This window comes from Anguilla rostrata, chromosome 12 (genome assembly GCF_018555375.3).
Source record: "Anguilla rostrata isolate EN2019 chromosome 12, ASM1855537v3, whole genome shotgun sequence".
NCBI lineage: Eukaryota > Metazoa > Chordata > Actinopteri > Anguilliformes > Anguillidae > Anguilla > Anguilla rostrata.
This window is the reverse complement of record NC_057944.1, coordinates 13,665,670-13,683,488: the sequence shown is the minus strand read 5'-3', so window position 1 is coordinate 13,683,488 and position 17,819 is coordinate 13,665,670. Positions and strand designations below refer to the sequence as shown.

At 52.0% G+C, this 17,819-nt stretch overlaps 1 protein-coding gene across 1 annotated transcript in view; it reads left to right on the top strand.

Annotated features, from left to right (window-relative positions):
• The first annotated feature begins 218 nt into the window (after positions 1-218).
• Positions 219-17,819, top strand: part of sik2b (salt-inducible kinase 2b) — a 40,114-nt gene continuing 22,513 nt past the window's right edge. Inside the window, exons 1-3 of the mRNA XM_064300922.1 lie at positions 219-682; positions 5,618-5,734; positions 9,665-9,728. Of these exons, the coding sequence (XP_064156992.1) occupies positions 545-682; positions 5,618-5,734; positions 9,665-9,728 (319 nt within the window). The 5' untranslated portion in view covers positions 219-544. The remainder of the gene's footprint in view (positions 683-5,617; positions 5,735-9,664; positions 9,729-17,819) is intronic.

Below are 17,819 nucleotides of genomic sequence, written 5' to 3'. Positions count from 1 at the left end.
AAACTGCAATTTAAGTCTCTGAAAACAAAAGCTCCCGTCTGCAAAACTTCACAGCTTGCTATCAGCTCTGTACCGGACGAACAGACCCATAGTTTTCAGAATAGCAAAGCTGCCGTTGACGTAAGAGGTGGGTCTCGTTGTCTTGGCGACGAATTGGCAATGAAGTGTGGAACGGCTTCAAAGGCCCGCCCCCTGTACAAATACCCCCATCGGCTCTGACGTCAATGCACGTCAACTGGAGAACATGATGCCTGCTGCAAGTCAACTCGTGTACTCTCGCTAATAGAGCTGAAATATTATAGCCCTTTTGTACTAGCAAGGGTGGCGTGAGAGACCACGACGCTCGCAAATGTCCTGTTTTCTTTCCTTTGAACTGAGCGCGCCGTCACCGTTCAAGCTGGCTGGCAAAAGAGGGATTGTACTTTGTCTATTTTTGATAGACATATTCTAGCAAGCTTACTTGTTTTCCCCTTCTTTGATATCGTCAAGCAAGTGGCGGGTCCCTACGTCCTCTCCCCCAAATCCCATACACTCCAAGAGCAGCATGGTCATGGCTGACAGTCACCAAAAGCCGATGCTTCGGGGTCCAGTTCGAGTGGGCTTTTACGATATCGAACGCACTTTAGGAAAAGGCAATTTCGCTGTGGTGAAACTGGCGAGACACCGCATCACCAAAACGGAGGTGAGTGCTGCTAAATTAACGTTTATTTCGTAAGTGCAATTTTGAATTCTCACTTTTTTTGGTGTTCAGCTCACTCTTCTGCTATTTTGCATTTTACCAACCACTGTAGCTACACGATATTTTTGCTGCGCTAACCAAGTTAGTTGGCTAACTACTTAATTTATAACTTAAACTTAAGCATAAAGTAGGCTGTCGCCGCTTTACTTCGGTTTTTTTTAACGCGTTTAAGTCAGTGCCCCAAGGGGATCAATTTTATCAGACAGCTGTGCATAATGTTATGGCTATACCAAATTCTTGTTTTATGCGTTTATTGTTACGAACGTAGCTGTTAACATGTTTACGCTACGTTGCAGCGCCGTGCAAAAGTTGCAGTGTAAACACTGCTCTGTTAGGCTACTGCAAAGCAATGTAGCCTAATCTTTGACTTGCTTATCATACTGATGTGCTTTTACTGCACAACTTATTGCACACGTTATTATTAAATTGTAATAATAATTATGACATAATTCTGATATTTCCTATCATGGCATCGCATTAATTGACAGTTTGCTCCAGAATAAGGAAAAAAGGCTACATCTGGCCCAAGATTGTGACACTACAGTGTAAACAACGGGGCTTGTTGATATCTGGGACGTACAGCTACAGCCGCTGCATGGGTTATATAACGCAATGATAGTGTGATTTTGTCGTTTCTTGAATAATCGCGGTATCGGTGTGCACAGCTGCACATCAGGCAAAGATCTACGCCTAACTGAACTGCAGACAACCAAACTCCCAAGTGCCAGCTGTTCTTGCCAACCGTACCGTCAGTGTTATGACCTACCAGTACAAGTTTACGCGCCATAATGCCTCACAATGAAAGCGAAAGATCACCTTGACTATTTTACTCGATTAAGTGCACATCAACGAATCTTATTCTACTATGGACGTAACACGTGACAATTTGGAGAACGTTTTCGCGGTTTAGGCGTGTAGTACTGTTTTTCGTCATGCTTGACCTTAGACTGCATAAAAATAAAAGTATTGAAATCTAAATTATCTTCGGTGGTTGTATTTTAAAGATAATTTATTTATCGATGTTAAAGTAACCCTGTTCTAATTTATTTATCGATGTTAAAGTAACCCTGTTCTGAATCTTGAATTGAATTGGTCTTGAATATGCCATTATATTGGAAGGGGTGGGGTTCACAAGTACTTATTTACTGTACAGTAAAGTTCAGACATGCTCCTGTGGTTACAGATGTCTTTTAGGCGTCTTTTGGTGGATTTCCCCAGAGGACTGGTTGCTTGCTTTAAGTCCTCTGCTCCACTGTGAATGGATAGGCCTGTTATACAGCATTGCATCGCGGTCGTCAGATCTCTCTACCTATCACAGGGAGTAAACAGTTTGAGCTATAATAATTACGCTTTGTTTTGAACAAACGTCTGAAACACAGTGTTCTGCACTGCGAGTTCAAAACTACATGTTCTTCACTTCAGTGTTTGCGTACCAAAGCTGTTTTTTTGCGTGTCATTGCTGGTCTGTTGTTCCGTAGGGTGCAGTATGGACCAGTGATGCTTTTACTCCGAGAGGGCTCCTCTTGCCTGGTCTGTCGCGCTGCTGTTTTCAGCTCGTTGATTTGTGCAAATATTTGTCGGGCTGCGTTTGATATCTAGTCGAATGGGGACAGCGTGGTCGCTGCCTCCCGTGCTGGAGCGCGTCTGCCTTCTGGAGTCGGTGAGCGCGCCGTGTTTGCAGGTGAAGGCCTGTGCTCCGTGTAGCAGGAGACTGGGCCAGGGCACTTAAAGGAGAAGAAGGGAGATTGCATTGACAAGCCACGACAGAATGGCCCGAGCCCACCATCGCAAAGCCTTGTTGCAGAATGTGCCGGATGAAGCACTGGGTATTTAACTGTCTGATTTGATTTCAGCTGATTCCGTCCTGGGGACCACTCATTGATTTTGTGGTCACGGTCGGTTTTTTTGTGTTGACCCAGCCCTGGGTTCTGCAGGTGAATTTGTGGCAAGCTGGCATGGGGGTGACCCTGGAAGATGGTTCCAGTTGAGTTGCGGTGAGCTGGGATGAAAATGCAGGGGTCTTAAAGCATCCAAACAATCTAGTGCATACAGCAAGCCTGGGTGAGCACAAGCATGGATGCAGAATCTGACTAGCACAGTTGAAGCAAAATGGCATTATATATACAAAAGCTGTGGTATTTTCATGTTTTTGTGACAGAGTGGACTGGTTTGGATGTGTTGGGCAGGGGCAGATGTTACCGGTTTTGATGTGGTGGGGAGGGGTAGATGTGACAGAGTGGACTGGTTTGGATGTGATGGGCAGGGGTAGATGTGACAGAGTGGACTGGTTTGGATGTGATGGGCAGGGGTAGATGTGACAGAGTGGACTGGTTTGTATGTGGTGGGCAGGGGTAGATGTGATGTGAGTGTCACTGTCCTTCACTGCACGTTAGAGATGACAGCCAGCGGGGATGGAATTAACAGTAGATTTTTAGCAGGTTGTTTGCGAGCTGATCTGAAGTGAAACCGTGTCACGTGACCTTTGTTTTCACACTACAGTTTAGGGGGACAGGTGGCAGGAGCCTTTGTGAGAATGCGGTTGAAGTCTGTTTGCTGGTGTGGTGGCGGATAGCATCTCTGGTTATACGTAGCTTCACACCCCTACCGGGGCAGCTAAAAATATTCTCTCACGTTTGCGAGCATTGACCTTAACTGTGCGGTCGCCGCACTTCCTCTGCACAGTCACCTTGTGATGCGGGAGTCACGCGAGAGGCTGACAGAAACTTAGTCATACTGCAGCCGAGTTCGCTAGTACGCTACTGCGAGCGTTTCTCTCTCTGTCTTTCTTTCCTCTCCCGCTCTCTCCTGCATGCTGCCTGGTCAGGTTCTCCTCTGCGGTGGGCTCCAGGGCTCCTGAAACGCCGCTGCAGTGGCTGGGTGCCGATGAGCGCTTTGCAGGCGGGGTCGTTAGCGTCGCGCGCTAAGGCCGCGCGGCTGAAGGGCTCCGCGTTGAGTCACGCCGAGGTCTGTTTCCAGGCGCGCTCTCGCCAGCGGCAGGTTGGCGCTGAGGGGTTCGTTATCTGTGAGAGTGAACATCTGCACTGTCTCCTGCTGCGCGCCCTCCTCCATGCCCTACTGTTTGCGCTTGGCCGTAGCCTGAAGATGCCACTGCCAGATTTTTAAAAGGCCACCATTTTCTTTTTATTATTTTTGTTCTTTTAGCACCCATAAAGAGATCTCCTAATTTCAAAAGACACATTTAAACAACTGTTGGATGAAGTACTCGCTTTATGAATGCGACTGTCCTATTAAGCATTTGTGTCATTATGCTTCACCTTTATAGGCCTACTAAGAGTTCAAAGAGCTGTTCAAGAACATCACTTGCCCAGATGCACGTTTGGCCTGTTGTCACCCAAAGGCAGGGTATAGTCTGCAGATTTTTCCTGATCTTGCGCACAAACTAAGTCCAGGGAACTCCCTCTGTGCCAAGAATGCCACAATATGACCTTTGAAAGTGAATTCATGAGCAGATGTTTGGCATGACTGGCTAGAACTTTTAGTTGTCTCGTATGATTCTGGGTACATAGCATCCTTAGGTCTGGCTCTTCGGCAGTCATATGAAATTGGGCACACGCCCTTTTAATCACACCTTAGTGCGTCAGCGATGTGTCTGTCAGGCATGCGAGATACAAGCCTTGAACAAAGAATGCACTGGTCCGTACATAAAGCAAATTTGAGCCCGAGTCTGGTCTAGGATCTAAGTAATCCACACTCACCAGATGTCGGGCTCCTTCTTTTTTCCTTTGACCTAAATCGTGCAGGCATCGGTTACTTGATTTGACTCCGTGTCTGTAGATCTCTCTGGTCAGTAGGGAGAACATGACCGCACGCTCTTCACGCCTGAGCTGTACCCAGCAGTGCTGGAGGATCGCAGACCTACAGACCTGCCCCTTGTCTGAGATTCCATTTGGTTTAGCTTCCCTGTCTTTGGGAAGCCAGCCATATACTGCCAAACCATTCAGATGAGTCATAATACATTTAGCTGTACAGAAATCAGCTACGACAGGATTTAGGTTCCCCATACATTCGTTGAGCTGATTACCTTTTATTCTATTAGCTGTGTGTGTGCGTGCGTACGTGCACGTGTGCATGTTTGTGTTGTATTGTTTGTAATAGCCTCACAGAATTAGCTTGTTTTGCAGAAACAAACACATTTAAAAGCTATCTAGCTCTGAGCTAACTGAAGTAGGCACCAGAAGGTGCTTTTAAAGTTTCTGGTGCGCTACTTTTCACCTTCCCTAAGACCTGATTTTAATTTTTAAGACCTTTTTTTTAAATGGCAGATCTCCCAGTCTGAATTTTTTTTTCAGTTGGCTAAATGTCCCATTGTTCAATGTTGAAAGATTAATGTTCCTCTGAACGCTCTGTTCTGTGGGGACAGGTTATTTGGAGGGGTGTGGCAGGGAGGGGCGTGCCCGGCTGGCACCTGTCTCGCACGCTCGCGGGCACACGCTCTGCCCTGCCTGGGTTTCTGGGTTCACCCGCCCGGCGCGGGCCCAAACGGCGAAGACTTCGGGGGCCAGAGGCGGGCGGTGCGATTCGTTAATGCAAAGCACGCTGCACGACACTCCGGTTACACAACAGACTGCTGTGAAAACCAAGATGTGACAGGGATCAGCTCTGTGGAACTTTATCAGGGCTGGAGATCTGCGCTGCATCACAGCGCTGCGCAATGCGGCCTGGCCTGTCAGACTGGACCCTGTCTCTGTCACCTTTGACCCTTGACCCCTGCCGTTTTTCTTTTTTAAATCGAAACGCATCCCTTGCCTGGACCCTGAGCTGGCGGTTGCTTCTGGACCCCAGTGAGCCTGTGGGGACGGATAGCCCCCCACGTTTCCACCATGGCTGTGAGGTCTCACTGTGTTCACGCTCCTGCAGGTGGCCATCAAGATCATCGATAAAACACAGCTGGACGCGGTGAACCTGGAGAAGATCTACAGGGAAGTCCAGATCATGAAGATGCTGGACCACCCGCACATCATCAAATTGTACCAGGTGGGTTTGGTCTATGCACTTATTGCACGCTTTGGATAAAAGCGTCTGTCAAATAAATGTCATGTGATGCTGTCTCTAATGCACTCTGACACCCTGACACACTACCTAACAATATCTGACACCATAAAACACTCCCTAACACACATTGATCTCTGGCGCACGTGACAGTGACGCCAGAACACCCTTTGACCCTGTAATGCATCATAGCTCTCTGACACACTTTCACACCCTAACAAACTTTGATACTTTTGATGACACGTTTCCTCTTCTTTTTGAGCAGTGCACTGGCTCAAAAGGCATATTTCGCCAAACAGATATCACAACCTATTAACATGACTCTTTTTTCCATTACTCTGCTGATTCATAAATGTTTGGCTTGCCCAACCAAACATCTTTGCTCAGCTTTGTTAAGGAGAACTGCTCACACATCAAGCCCTTGATTACTTGCTCAGGGCTCAAATATTTGGTATTCAGCAAAAAATCATTATGGGTAAAAAAAATCTTTTGTTCTGTTGGATGTGGAGAGCTTTATGACCACTGATAATGGTGGTTCTCCTGCCAACCAGTGACTCATTATTTACACGCAAAGAACTGGAGTTCCACAGAGTTCTTTGGAATGGGGTGGAGGAACCCGAGTTTTATTATCTGAGGTTTTGATCGGTCATGGATACCACGCTCCACTTTGAAGCGGACCGGAGAAGCCGTTTGTCCCCGCCCCCCTGGCCCTGGGGACGGTAGTCCGGATTTAAGAGCGTCCGATTGGCTGAGCGCGCGGGCGACCTCTGGCTCGGGGGGGGGCGAGGCGCGAGCCGGAGCCCGAAGTGGCCCCTGTCCGGGGTGACTGCGCTCCGTTATGTAAGCGGCCGGCCGAGGGGAGCGGCGAGCGGCGGCTCGCTGTTACGCAACCCGGCTGGCGGCCGTCCAGCCCGCGGCGCGTAATCGCCGCGCATCATTGTTTCCAGCCGCTGGCCTGCGCGGACGGCCCGGGCCCTTTAGTCATTTCCTCCCCGGCCTCGTAAGCCAAGGGGAGGCTCCGCATATTTCCCTCTCTCTCTGCGCTGCGGCCCCCCCCCGCCCCCCCTCGCCCCCCCGTCCTCTCCGGCCCGGCCGGTCTACCCTCCGCCACCCCCACGGGCCTTTCAGCACGTCCTCCTTCCCCCTTTCCAAAACACGCCGCGCTGCCAAGCCAGAGGCTTCCTGCGTCTGCTGCGAGCCTTTTGCTCCTTTCCGCTGCTGTCCGTCACATGATCGCATGAAGTGCTGAGTTCTTAGGTCAGATATTTGGTTGTTAAAAGCACCCAAACGTCCATTTTGCTGTTCTGTTCTGTCCTCTCCAAACACAGGGACTCTTTTCTGTAGCTGTGCTTTGATGCAGGTCCTGCCTCTACTGAGCTGTGTCATTGGACTGTGGATTTGAAAGCTTGCCCAGAATCATATTTTAGATCCATAACCTGCGCTCCTAGCCTCCAGTCCCATATCAGCCTGTCACTGTGTGCTATAGCCCATCCCCAGGGCTCATCACCACTTCTAAAATAGCTTGTTATATTTTATTGCTCACAGGCCCAACCTGTGTTCATGGTGAGAGCTTTAGGGTCCAGCCTGTGCTCATGTAGAGCTTAGGGTCCCAGCTGTGTCATGATGAAGCTTTAGGCATGCTCTGGTGAGAGCTTCAGGGTCCAGCCTGTGTTCATGGTGAGAGCTTTAGGGTCCAGCCTGTGTTCATGGTGAGGGCTTTAGGTCCAGCCTGTGTTCATTGAGAGAGCTTCAGGGTCCAGCCTGTGTTCATGGTGAGAGCTTTAGGGTCCAGCCTGTGTTCATAGTGAGGGCTCTAGGTCCAGCCTGTGTTCATTGTGAGGGCTTTAGGGTCCAGCCTGTGTTCATGGTGAGAGCTTCAGGGTCCAGCCTGTGTTCATGGTGAGAGCTTTAGGGTCCAGCCTGTGTTCATGGTGAGAGCTTGGCACTCTAGGTGAGCTTAGCCCAGCCTGTGTTCATAGTGAGTGCTTTAGGCTCAGCCTGTGTTCATGGTGAGAGCTTTAGGGTCCAGCCTGTGCTCATGGTGAGAGCTTTAGGGTCCATCCTGTGTTCATGGTGAGAGCTTTAGGGTCCAGCCTGTGTTCATGGTGAGAGCTTTAGGGCCAGCCTGTGTTCATAGTGAGTGCTTTAGGCTCAGCCTGTGTTCATGGTGAGAGCTTTAGGGTCCAGCCTGTGCTCATGGTGAGAGCTTTAGGCCCAGCCTGTGTTCATGGTGAGTGCTTTAGGCTCAGCCTGTGTTCATGGTGAGAGCTTTAGGGTCCAGCCTGTGTTCATGGTGAGAGCTTTAGGGTCCAGCCTGTGTTTATTGAGAGCGCTTTAGGGTCCAGCCTGTGTTCATGGTGAGAGCTTTAGGGTCCAGCCTGTGTTCATGGTGAGAGCTTCAGGGTCCAGCCTGTGTTCATGGTGAGAGCTTTAGGGTCCAGCCTGTGTTCATGGTGAGAGCTTCAGGGTCCAGCCTGTGTTCATGGTGAGAGCTTCAGGGTCCAGCCTGTGTTCATGGTGAGAGCTTTAGGGCCCAGCCTGTGCTCAGTGTGAGTGCTTTAGTGCCCTAAAAGCTTAGCCTTTACTGACTGAGCCTCTTGGGAGCTGTAACCCTGCGTTTGTGTCGGCCGCACCCCGGAGCGTGAGGCGGTTCAGACACGGGTGAGGAACGGCCATTTGCATGAGCGACCGAGGCGGCTGCCAGGCTTTGCATATGAAGACATCTGTCCTCCCCGGGGAATTAGTATGGGAAGCGCTCTGCGGTCAGGCGTTCGCGCAAAGCGCTGGGGGAGAGGGGGGGGGGTGGGGGGGGGCACCTTCGTCCCAGCGCGCTGCCGGGAAACAGAGCGGCCCTGACGGACGCGCCGGTGACCGCCGGCAACGGCGACGTGAGGGGAATCGCGTTCATCAGACTCGGCGAAAACGCAAACACCGCCGTGTTGCTCCCAAAACAGGGCCGAACGAAGCGGAGGCGCAGTCGCGCAGGGCCGCCGTCTGATCTCCGCGGCGCAGGCAGGGCTGTGATTTACGGGCGACGGACGGGAGACACGGCAGCGTCGCCGACATCACGGCTCTCAGCCACGGGCGTGGCTGCAGTCACGCTTGCCTACATGCGATGTGTAATTACACACAATGAAAAATAAACACAAGTGCTGTAGATAGACACATGTTGAGGTGAACACACAGTATTTATTCAAATTAATGAATTTATATTGAGTGCATTTGTTAAATATATTCAGGCAAATCTGGTATTGTAAAAAAAATATTTATCTATATAGAGATAAATGTAACCAATAATAAATTCTCGTTTAATATTCAAACAGATTGTAATAAGTACTTTCATCAATTCAGTGTTCTCAGTTTTGGAAGAAGATTCCAGGTAGTGAGGGTACCTCACATTGCAGTTGGTTTCACGCTTTTTTCTGAGCTATGTGAACTTGGCAATTTTTGGCTCTTTCAGTCTCCGTCTGATTGGCCAATTCTGGACTCCACCCACACGCAGCCAGCCTTATGGACGTCGTGCTGGTGAGCGGTGCGGATAGGGTTCAGGCCGAGCGCACGTTTGCGCCCTTTTTTAATGCGTAAGACGCTGTCACCCGACCCCTCAGTCAGGAGACGGCTACGTGTGTGTGGGCACACGCGCAACACGCCGGTTTGGATGCTACGGGTGTTCATCCTGCAGTCGTGTGAATGTTGTGTTGTTGTGTTGCAGTGTGCGTTTTTCCACACTGCTGCTCTGTCAGAGTGCTCCTCACAGAAACGCATCATTTCTGCTGTCTAGGTCTGTAAGTGATGCTAAACCTGCAGTGTGGGCTGGCGGTGAGAGGATTATTGCCATGAAAACACTGGTGTGTGTTTTAAAACTCATATTAATAACGAGGAAATCATATTCACGCGGTTTCTTTCATCCTGCAGGTCATGGAAACCAAGAACATGCTGTACTTGGTGACGGAGTATGCCAAAAACGGAGAGATCTTTGGTGAGTGTCTGAAAGCTGTTTGCAAGTTTTATAGGGCTGTCGTTTCTCCACATTTGGAAGCTGGATACTGTGAATTCCGCTCCGCACAGGACTGCTGTGTCTCTGCGTTCATGGGGCAGGGGTCACGGCGTGGAACCATAGAATTCCCTCAAATAAAGAGCGTTCACGCTTTTGTTCTGTGCAGTTTTCGCCTTTTGTCTTCCTGTCCTGCTGCCCAGTGGGGCTCTTGGAAGCAGTCCCATCTGGAGATTGAAAGATGTCATTCAGTTTGCTCTGAGGCATGTGTGTGTGTGGGTGTGTGGGTGTGTTTGTACAGTATGTGAGAGGCGTGCGTGTGGCGTTCGCTGCTTGGCTCGGTCAGGCACGGGTTCGAAGGGGTTAGTGGCAGGGAGGATCCATTCATTTCCAGCAGAAACAAACACAAAAAAACATTCACGTAGGTTATATAAATAGCAGTTTGTGTTGCTTTGGCTGAATGGTGTGATTGTGAGCTGTGTGCAGAGCAGGCGGGGCCTCTGGGGTTTGTAGGTTTCAGTGATCACGGGGGAATGTACATGCTCTCTTTGTTCCCCTGTCCTGGGTCCTGCCCCATGGGCGCCTGTTTAGCCCCTGTTAGTCCTGGATCAGGGATGGCGTGTGTACCGCCAGTAAGGGCAGCGTGGAGGGCACTTATGCCCGGCACATCTGTAGGCCGCAGTCTCAAAGCCCCGCTTTCATACATCTGTGTGCAGTCTGTGGGTCCGTCTCTCTGTCCTATTCTCTGTCAGGCTGTTTGTGTTCCGGCATGCCAGTCAGTCTGTTTGTGTGCACCAGCCTGCTTTTCTTAGGTCTTATCTGTCTGTCTGGTCTTTATTCTTATCTGTCTGTCTGGTCTGTACTCCCATTTGTCTGTCTGTGTGTCTGTCTGTGGATCTCCTCAGGTCAGAGGAGCGATATCCTGTACGTAGAGGCGTGATGTGTGTTAATGTGACTCTGAGAGAGGCTGCACGTGGGTGTGTTCAGCACGGGCTGTCCTGCGGAAGACCTTCCTGAGCGCGCCTCACAGCTCTTAACAGGGTCGTCAGGGCTTCGGGGTTGCTATGAGACCAGGTTCTGCACTCGCACGGGCGGGGCGAAGATGGCGGCTGCCATGGCGACGGCGAGGCCGACCCGGGGGGTGAGCGAGCGCGTTGGCTCCGGGCTCTCCTCCCGACCCCGGCCGCGTACCCCTCGGCCCTCGCTCCGGCTGCGCGCGGAAACAGGCCGCCGCGTTCGCCGCGGGGCTAAGCCTCAGTCGCGCGCGTTGCCGGGGAGACGTCCTCTCCCTCCGAGCGCGGCGGGCCCATTAGAGCCACCTGTGTTGTTCCATAACAGTAACCGGCCTGATAAAGTCTCGCATTCCTGTCTCCCGCCTATCTCCGCGCCACATCGCTGACAGCGGGCGCGACGGGCACGCACGCGGGCAGCACGGGAAGGTGAGCAGCAGCATGGCTGCCCTGAAGGTCGCACGTAGGCTGCCGCGTTCCCTGAGAAGCCTGCAGGGCTTCGTCTTTTCTGTCTGGGGCCAAAGTTACAGCAGCTCTGTTCTGTAGGGCTGCAGGGGAATTAAATGGGAATGTTTTAATCCTATATGTTTTATACTTATTGTCGTCACAGCAACCTCCTCTGTGTGTTTGGAGAGCTCAGCTAAGCACAGGCTGACGCACGTTTCCAGCTGCGCAGTCGTTAGTCCAGACGACTGCGCAGCTCACGCAGCTGCTGCAGGCGGCTGCAGCCCCCCAACAGCCAGGGGGGTTCTCCTGTGCAGCGAGGCCCTTTGAACCCCTCCATCCACGGCTGACACTGTGGCCAGTTATGGGCTGTGGGACTCCCAGCCAGAGTCTGCCATTGGGCTCATCAGTACACTGGGATGGAGCACTACTACAGTACGCCTGGAGATGTTTTATAATACTTAGGTCATGCACACGCTGCTCTGAAATATCTCCGGTCGCTATGAAATGTTATCTCCGTGACAACAATTGAGCTTTTGCTCCGGGTTTCTTATACGCAGTTTCGGTGTGGAAAGGTTTTTGTCCCGTGGTGAACCTGGCACTGCAGCCTGGCACACCCAGCCTCCCGCACTGAAACAACAGCACTTTTTATAATCTCATCAGTTCAGTCAGCCAGTCCAGATGCAATCAAACTTCAGTGTGTTTTCTCTGTTTAACTTAGAGTTCAAAATTCACACAAAGCTACTTTTTTGATCGCATCTTGAAGCGTTATGAGTTTGACAGTCAAATAGCATTGGGGAGAAAATTGAGGGAAAATGATACAACTTGTTTAAATGGTGACACTGGTTCATGCCAGGCCGCTTTGTGGTTAGATTGAATCTACTGTGATGGCCTCATTCTCTCGAAACACAAAGCATGATGGTATTATGCATGCGCACAAAGACGTGATGGACACACACACTAAGACACTAAGTGTGTGAGAAAGAGAGAAAGGGAGAGGGAAAGAACAAGAGATGATGGATACACGCACTAAGACAGGGTGTGTGTGAGAAAGAGAGAGAGAGAGGGAGAGGGAAAGAAAGAGAGATTATAAGATACGTTTTTGCATATGTATGAGGCTCCACTTGCCCCGGAGTTTGATACTGAACTGCAAATAAAAATCCAACACTGTGGGCTTGTATTATTGCTTTATAATATATGAAATTAAAGCTCTTCCCTGTCAGTTCTCCCTAAATCAGATATGTGGAAAAGCGCGCTCTTTTTAAGACGTGTGGTTTTAAGGGACGGAAATGACTGGGCAGGACACCGAGGTTAAGGAAGGCTCAAAGACCGGGTGTAGAAACGACCAGGCCGAGGCAGCTGGAGGTGGACGGCCGTGACCCCGGACTTTAAATCAGACAAATGGCGGCTCAGAACAGGGCGCCAGCGTGCTCCCGGAGCGTGACTCGTGACCCGCATTTCCACAGCGGCTGACCAGCCGTGCCAATGACCACACGTAGGTCATCGACTGCGGCGGAGGCGTTCTTGGCAGGTGTATGATGTCATTTAATAATGGAGCCTAGTTCTTAACCCACCGCCGACTCATCCCACCCCACCCCACCCCACCCACTCGTCCTGGCAGCTGCTGTCAGCCCTCTTGAGTGTATCACCGCACTCTGTGACTCTCAGCCGAGCAGAAGAGCGCGAGTGCCTGGCGTCGGCCGCCGTCGCCGTGGGGACGGTCTGGGCGCGGTGTGGGGTGGACCGGGCTGGCTGGCAGGCCGGCGTCCGGCGCTCTCGGCGGGTGGGGTGTTCCCGCGGAAGGGGAGCGTGAGGGTAGTCATTAGGGACCGCGCTGATAACACGGCTGGAGGCGGTAATGGGAGCGCGGGACGCCGGCCAGGCTGAGCGCGCGTGTTATCCTGACCGTGTGCGGAGGTCACGCACAGGTGTGGCTGTCTGTCCCCTCGCGCGCAGTGTGTGTGTGTGTGTGTGTGTGTGTGTGCCTGTGCCTGTGTGTGCGTGCGAGAGAGTGATAGAGTGGAGTTCAGAAGTTCACAGAAGCATTCTGAGTCCTCTGCTGACGCTGTACTGCTGGAGGTTCATTTGAGACGGCGAGTATAATGGAACAAAAAAAAGAAAACAGGCAAACAGGTTTGGACCCGAACGGGACCGAAAACGGGATGCGTTCCCTCCCCCCCCCCCCCCCCCCCGAACGGTGGCGGAAAAGTCTCAAAAAAATTATCCCACGCCCCGATTTCACAACTGCTCCACAAAAGAAAATAATCCTTGAAAATCGTACATTCACAAAAAAGGTCACAGACGTGATGAATGTGAATTGGTCGGGATCAGCAACTGGACTCTTCTGGAAAGTAACACAGCGTGTCCTCGAGGAGGGCGAGTGCCGTCATTCCAGCGGAAAGTACGAGGAGTTTCGGAGGCAGATCAGCTTGTCTCTGTTCCGATTCCATTGTGCAACTTTAATAGCAGCAATATTCTTATGTAACGTGCACGTGCACAACTTATGACGTCAGTATTGAGATACATGAGCCCACTTATGTACAGTAGTTATGCACGGAGTTCCTCACACAATTACTACTCATTGTAGTGTGAGCAGAAGTATTTGTGCTTATTGAAAGACACGTGCGACCCATATGCTAATGCCGGAGTTTTGGGCTGGGCTGAGGGTCATCATGGTTTACTGCTCTTATGTGCCCTTCCTTTCCCTTTTATGTGGTTCTTAATGTCTTCCAAACTCTGTCTTCTTGCAGTGTGAAGTAGATCTATTACCTTTTACTGTTACAAAGCACCATGTACTATGAGTTTACTCTAACCCTCCCCACATCTACTATTAATGTACTCCAGTCCTCACCACATCTACTCTTAATGTACTCCAACCCTCACCACATCAACTCTAGTGGCAAGGCATGGTGCTGTAGCATAGCACTGTGGCATGAGCATGGTGCTGTAGCATAGCACTGTAGCATGAGCATGGTGCTGTAGCATAGAAATGTATCGTAATGCTGTAGCATGAGCATGGTGCTGTAGCATAGCAATATATCGTAAGGCTGTAGCATGAGCATGGTGCTGTAGCATAGAAATGTATCGTAATGCTGTAGCATGAGCATGGTGCTGTAGCATAGCAATGTATCGTAAGGCTGTAGCATGAGCATGGCGCTGTAGCATAGCAATATATCGTAAGGCTGTAGCATGAGCATGGTGCTGTAGCATAGAAATGTATCGTAATGCTGTAGCATGAGCATGGTGCTGTAGCATAGCTCTGTGGCATAGCTCTGTAGCATAGCGCTGTGGCGTAGCTCTGTGGTGTAGCTCTGTAGCGTAGCACTTTAGCATAGCGCTGTGGCGTAGCTCTGTGGTGTAGCTCTGTAGCGTAGCACTGTAGCATAGCGCTGTGGCGTAGCACTGTAGCATAGCGCTGTGGCGTAGCACTGTAGCATAGCGCTGTGGCATAGCGCTGTGGCATAGCTCTGTGGTGTAGCTTTGTAGCGTAGCGCTGTAGCATAGTGCAGAGGAGCCGGGGAAAGTGGGTCAGTATGGAATAATGAGGAGCTGAGGAAAAGGCAGGAGAGCAGAGAGGGAACACAGGACCTCAGATCCAGTTTAGGATGGCAGAATGTAGGGCACGCATATTTTAGGAGGCAAAGCATTGAGGGGGGGCACAGCTGTCTGAAGAAAAGGTTTAAAGACGTCAAGATCTCTCCCTGTCTCTCTCATTCTCGCGCACTCTCACTCTGTCTCTCTGTCTCCCCCTCCCTCTCTCCCTCTCTCCCCTCATCCTCTGGCTTCAGAGCAGCAGTTTTGATTTACAGCTCTCTCATTTCAGCCGGAGTCCCAGTTTAACAGAGCTAAACCAGGACAGGCATGATTTGAGGGAGCTGGCTCCACACAGCGCCAGGGCCTGTGCCAGCCGCAGGCCGCCGGCCTCTGCTGCCTCACCTCTGTGCGGTTTGGCGGGTGTCTGTGATGGGTTGATCCCTCTTTTGCATGGGGGGGGAGGTATTAGCGGGGAAACGGACAAGGCAGGGGTACAGGTGAAACACTGCTGTTGCCTCCCGAGCGCCTCACCGCCTCCTAACTCCACTGCCTGGACAAAGGCCAGGCGGGATATTTAGGGTGGGCTGTCCTGCCCGCAGTCCCTTCAAAACCCCAGCAGCAGTTAGGAGGTTATGGTCCTTTTAGACAGCCAGCCCCACCCCTACAGGAACTGAACAGGGGCGGGGCCGTTCGTCTGTCAGTGTCCTCCTTCCAGCGTGCGTCGCCGCGTTCCTGGGCGGTGCGTCACCTGTCCGCGGCGGGTGCGGCTCAGTCCGCGCGCGGGCTGGCGTCGGAATAGCGGGCTCGCCGCGGGGTTTTTGGGGAGGGCCCGAGGCCTTCTGGAACGCTGGGAACCTGTATGGGGCGTCCCAGCAGAGTCCTCCTCCAGCTCTGCTCAGAGTTGAGCAGTGAGAGAATGCTGAAGGGCGTGGCCGCGTACGCTGAGAGCTGTTAGCACGTTAGCGTCAGCTGCGCGCGGGCTGCACTGGGGCTCTGTTAATTCAGCGCTTCCTGACACATTCCCGCCCCGCGTCTACGTTTTGATTAGCGATGCGGCTCGAAGGGAGACGGGGGCCCCAAAATGGCTGCTGGTCTGGAATGTGGCACTTCTGTCTAATCTGCAACCCCCCCTTCACCGTCTTCTGTACCTCGGAGAGGTCCTGACACACACACACACACACACACAAGTGCACATACGCATCTTCACGCACACACACACACACACACACAAGTGCACATGCGCAACTTCACGCACTCTCTTAACACGAACACACACACACAGCCACATAGCACAGCGCACGGGCATAATCACGCCACACACAGTGGCTCACGTGACGCTTCAGACGCACTCTTCTGAACGGCACACATGCCGCAACCCCTCACACGCTATCTCACCGACACCACACACACACACACACACACACACACACACACACACGCACAGATCAGTGAATCACCGCGGGCTCTCTGTCCTGGTCCCCGAGTGATCGCGCTGGCCGAGCTGAATGAAAGATGCGGGTGGGAAACTGTCGGGATGGGTGTCGTCCGCACGGGCGCCAGGAGTCAAACAGACCCTGACATCCTCCGCTTGGTTCCTAATCCATGCTAAAATATTTGCTCGTTTGTACATTGTCATGCACCTGTGACAGAGTTTCAGGTGCTGGCGTTGTTAGCATTGTGTCCTCACACCGTATTCCGCTGTGAGCCCCGCTGTGTGTTCAGTGTTAGCGTCGCGCGTGACGTCCGGTGGCCCGGGTGCTTCTCGGAGACGGTGGCGGTGCCGCACTCACTCGCGGCGGGAGCCTGCGTGACCTGTTTACAGGGCCGTGGCTGTGGGGAGGAATCGGAGTTTGTGCCGTGTAAGCAAATGGAGGAGTCTCACGGCCCCGCAATGTAAACAGGCCTTTGCATAACACGCTGCGGCAGGGCCTGGTGAAGTCAGGTCACGCTGGCCCCTCCCATTCTCCCGCCCTCCCCCTCCTGCCATTGGCCAGCGGGCGGGAGCACAGGCCACACCCCATCAGCCCGTGAAAGAGGTTTAGGTGGAGAATTGCTGTTGCACATTTTATCGTGAACTGTGATAACAGGGGTTTTGGGGGGAGGTGGGGGGGGGGGGGCAGGACGATGGAAAGTTGCAGGGAGGAGTGGGGGGGGGGTCAGTAAATCACATGACAGAAGAGCATACATGAGCAGACCCTTTTCTTTTTGTCATTTAATCTTTCTGGCTTCTAGTCTTACGCACTCAAGAGACAAAGAGCAACACTTTTTCTCTCAGCTTGTGGTCATGCTATTATTACACTTGCTCACAGTAAACGCACCCTTTTGAAGCCTGTGCCTGGTCGGGCTGTTTTGTGGGACTTGAATCCAGGAAGAAGGCACCGCACACAGCCGCACCGCACTTCATTTTTAAAGTACTTCCAAAATCATGTTTTGTGATTTTTGCACGAGCGTCAAAAGAAACCTCTCACTTTGCTTTCACGTGTGCGAGAGAATAAGCAGCTTCTGGGTGTTGATGCCTTCCGTCAGATGGGTTCATCTGTGGTAGACTCGGAGTGCCTGACAGTTACATAAGCGCTCTTCTGCCTTTTCGAACGGCAGGGGTGATTGGACGCAGGTGGCGAGGTTATTTAAGTGAATGTCAAGCCAGGTGAAAATGGAGAGGGACAGACTCCCCTGCGCTCGGGGGGGGGCTCGGTGTTGTTCAGTACGCGTTCGCTGCCGGGCGTTAAGGCGTTCAGCGGTGGCTCGAGCGCTCCCAGGTGTTCCAGTCGGACGCTCGTGGCCAGATCAGCGCGCGGCGGGGTCGCAGCTGCGTCCAAGCCCCAAAGGCGGATTCGGAATCCGCGCTGAATGAGTCGATCGCGTCGAGCGGTTTGCGTGTTTGAACGCCGCTTCGGATTAAATGCGTCTGGTTCCGCCCTCGCCCCACGGAGCTGAAAGAGGGCGGAGAGGCAGACGCCTGGTTAGGTGACCGCGGGAACGCAGAGACTACAATAGGATTATACAAAGTCCCTTACTAACCCTCCGTCCCGCCACCCCGCCAACCCCTCGGCCTGAGTACGAGTGTTCTCACACACGCCCCCGCCCC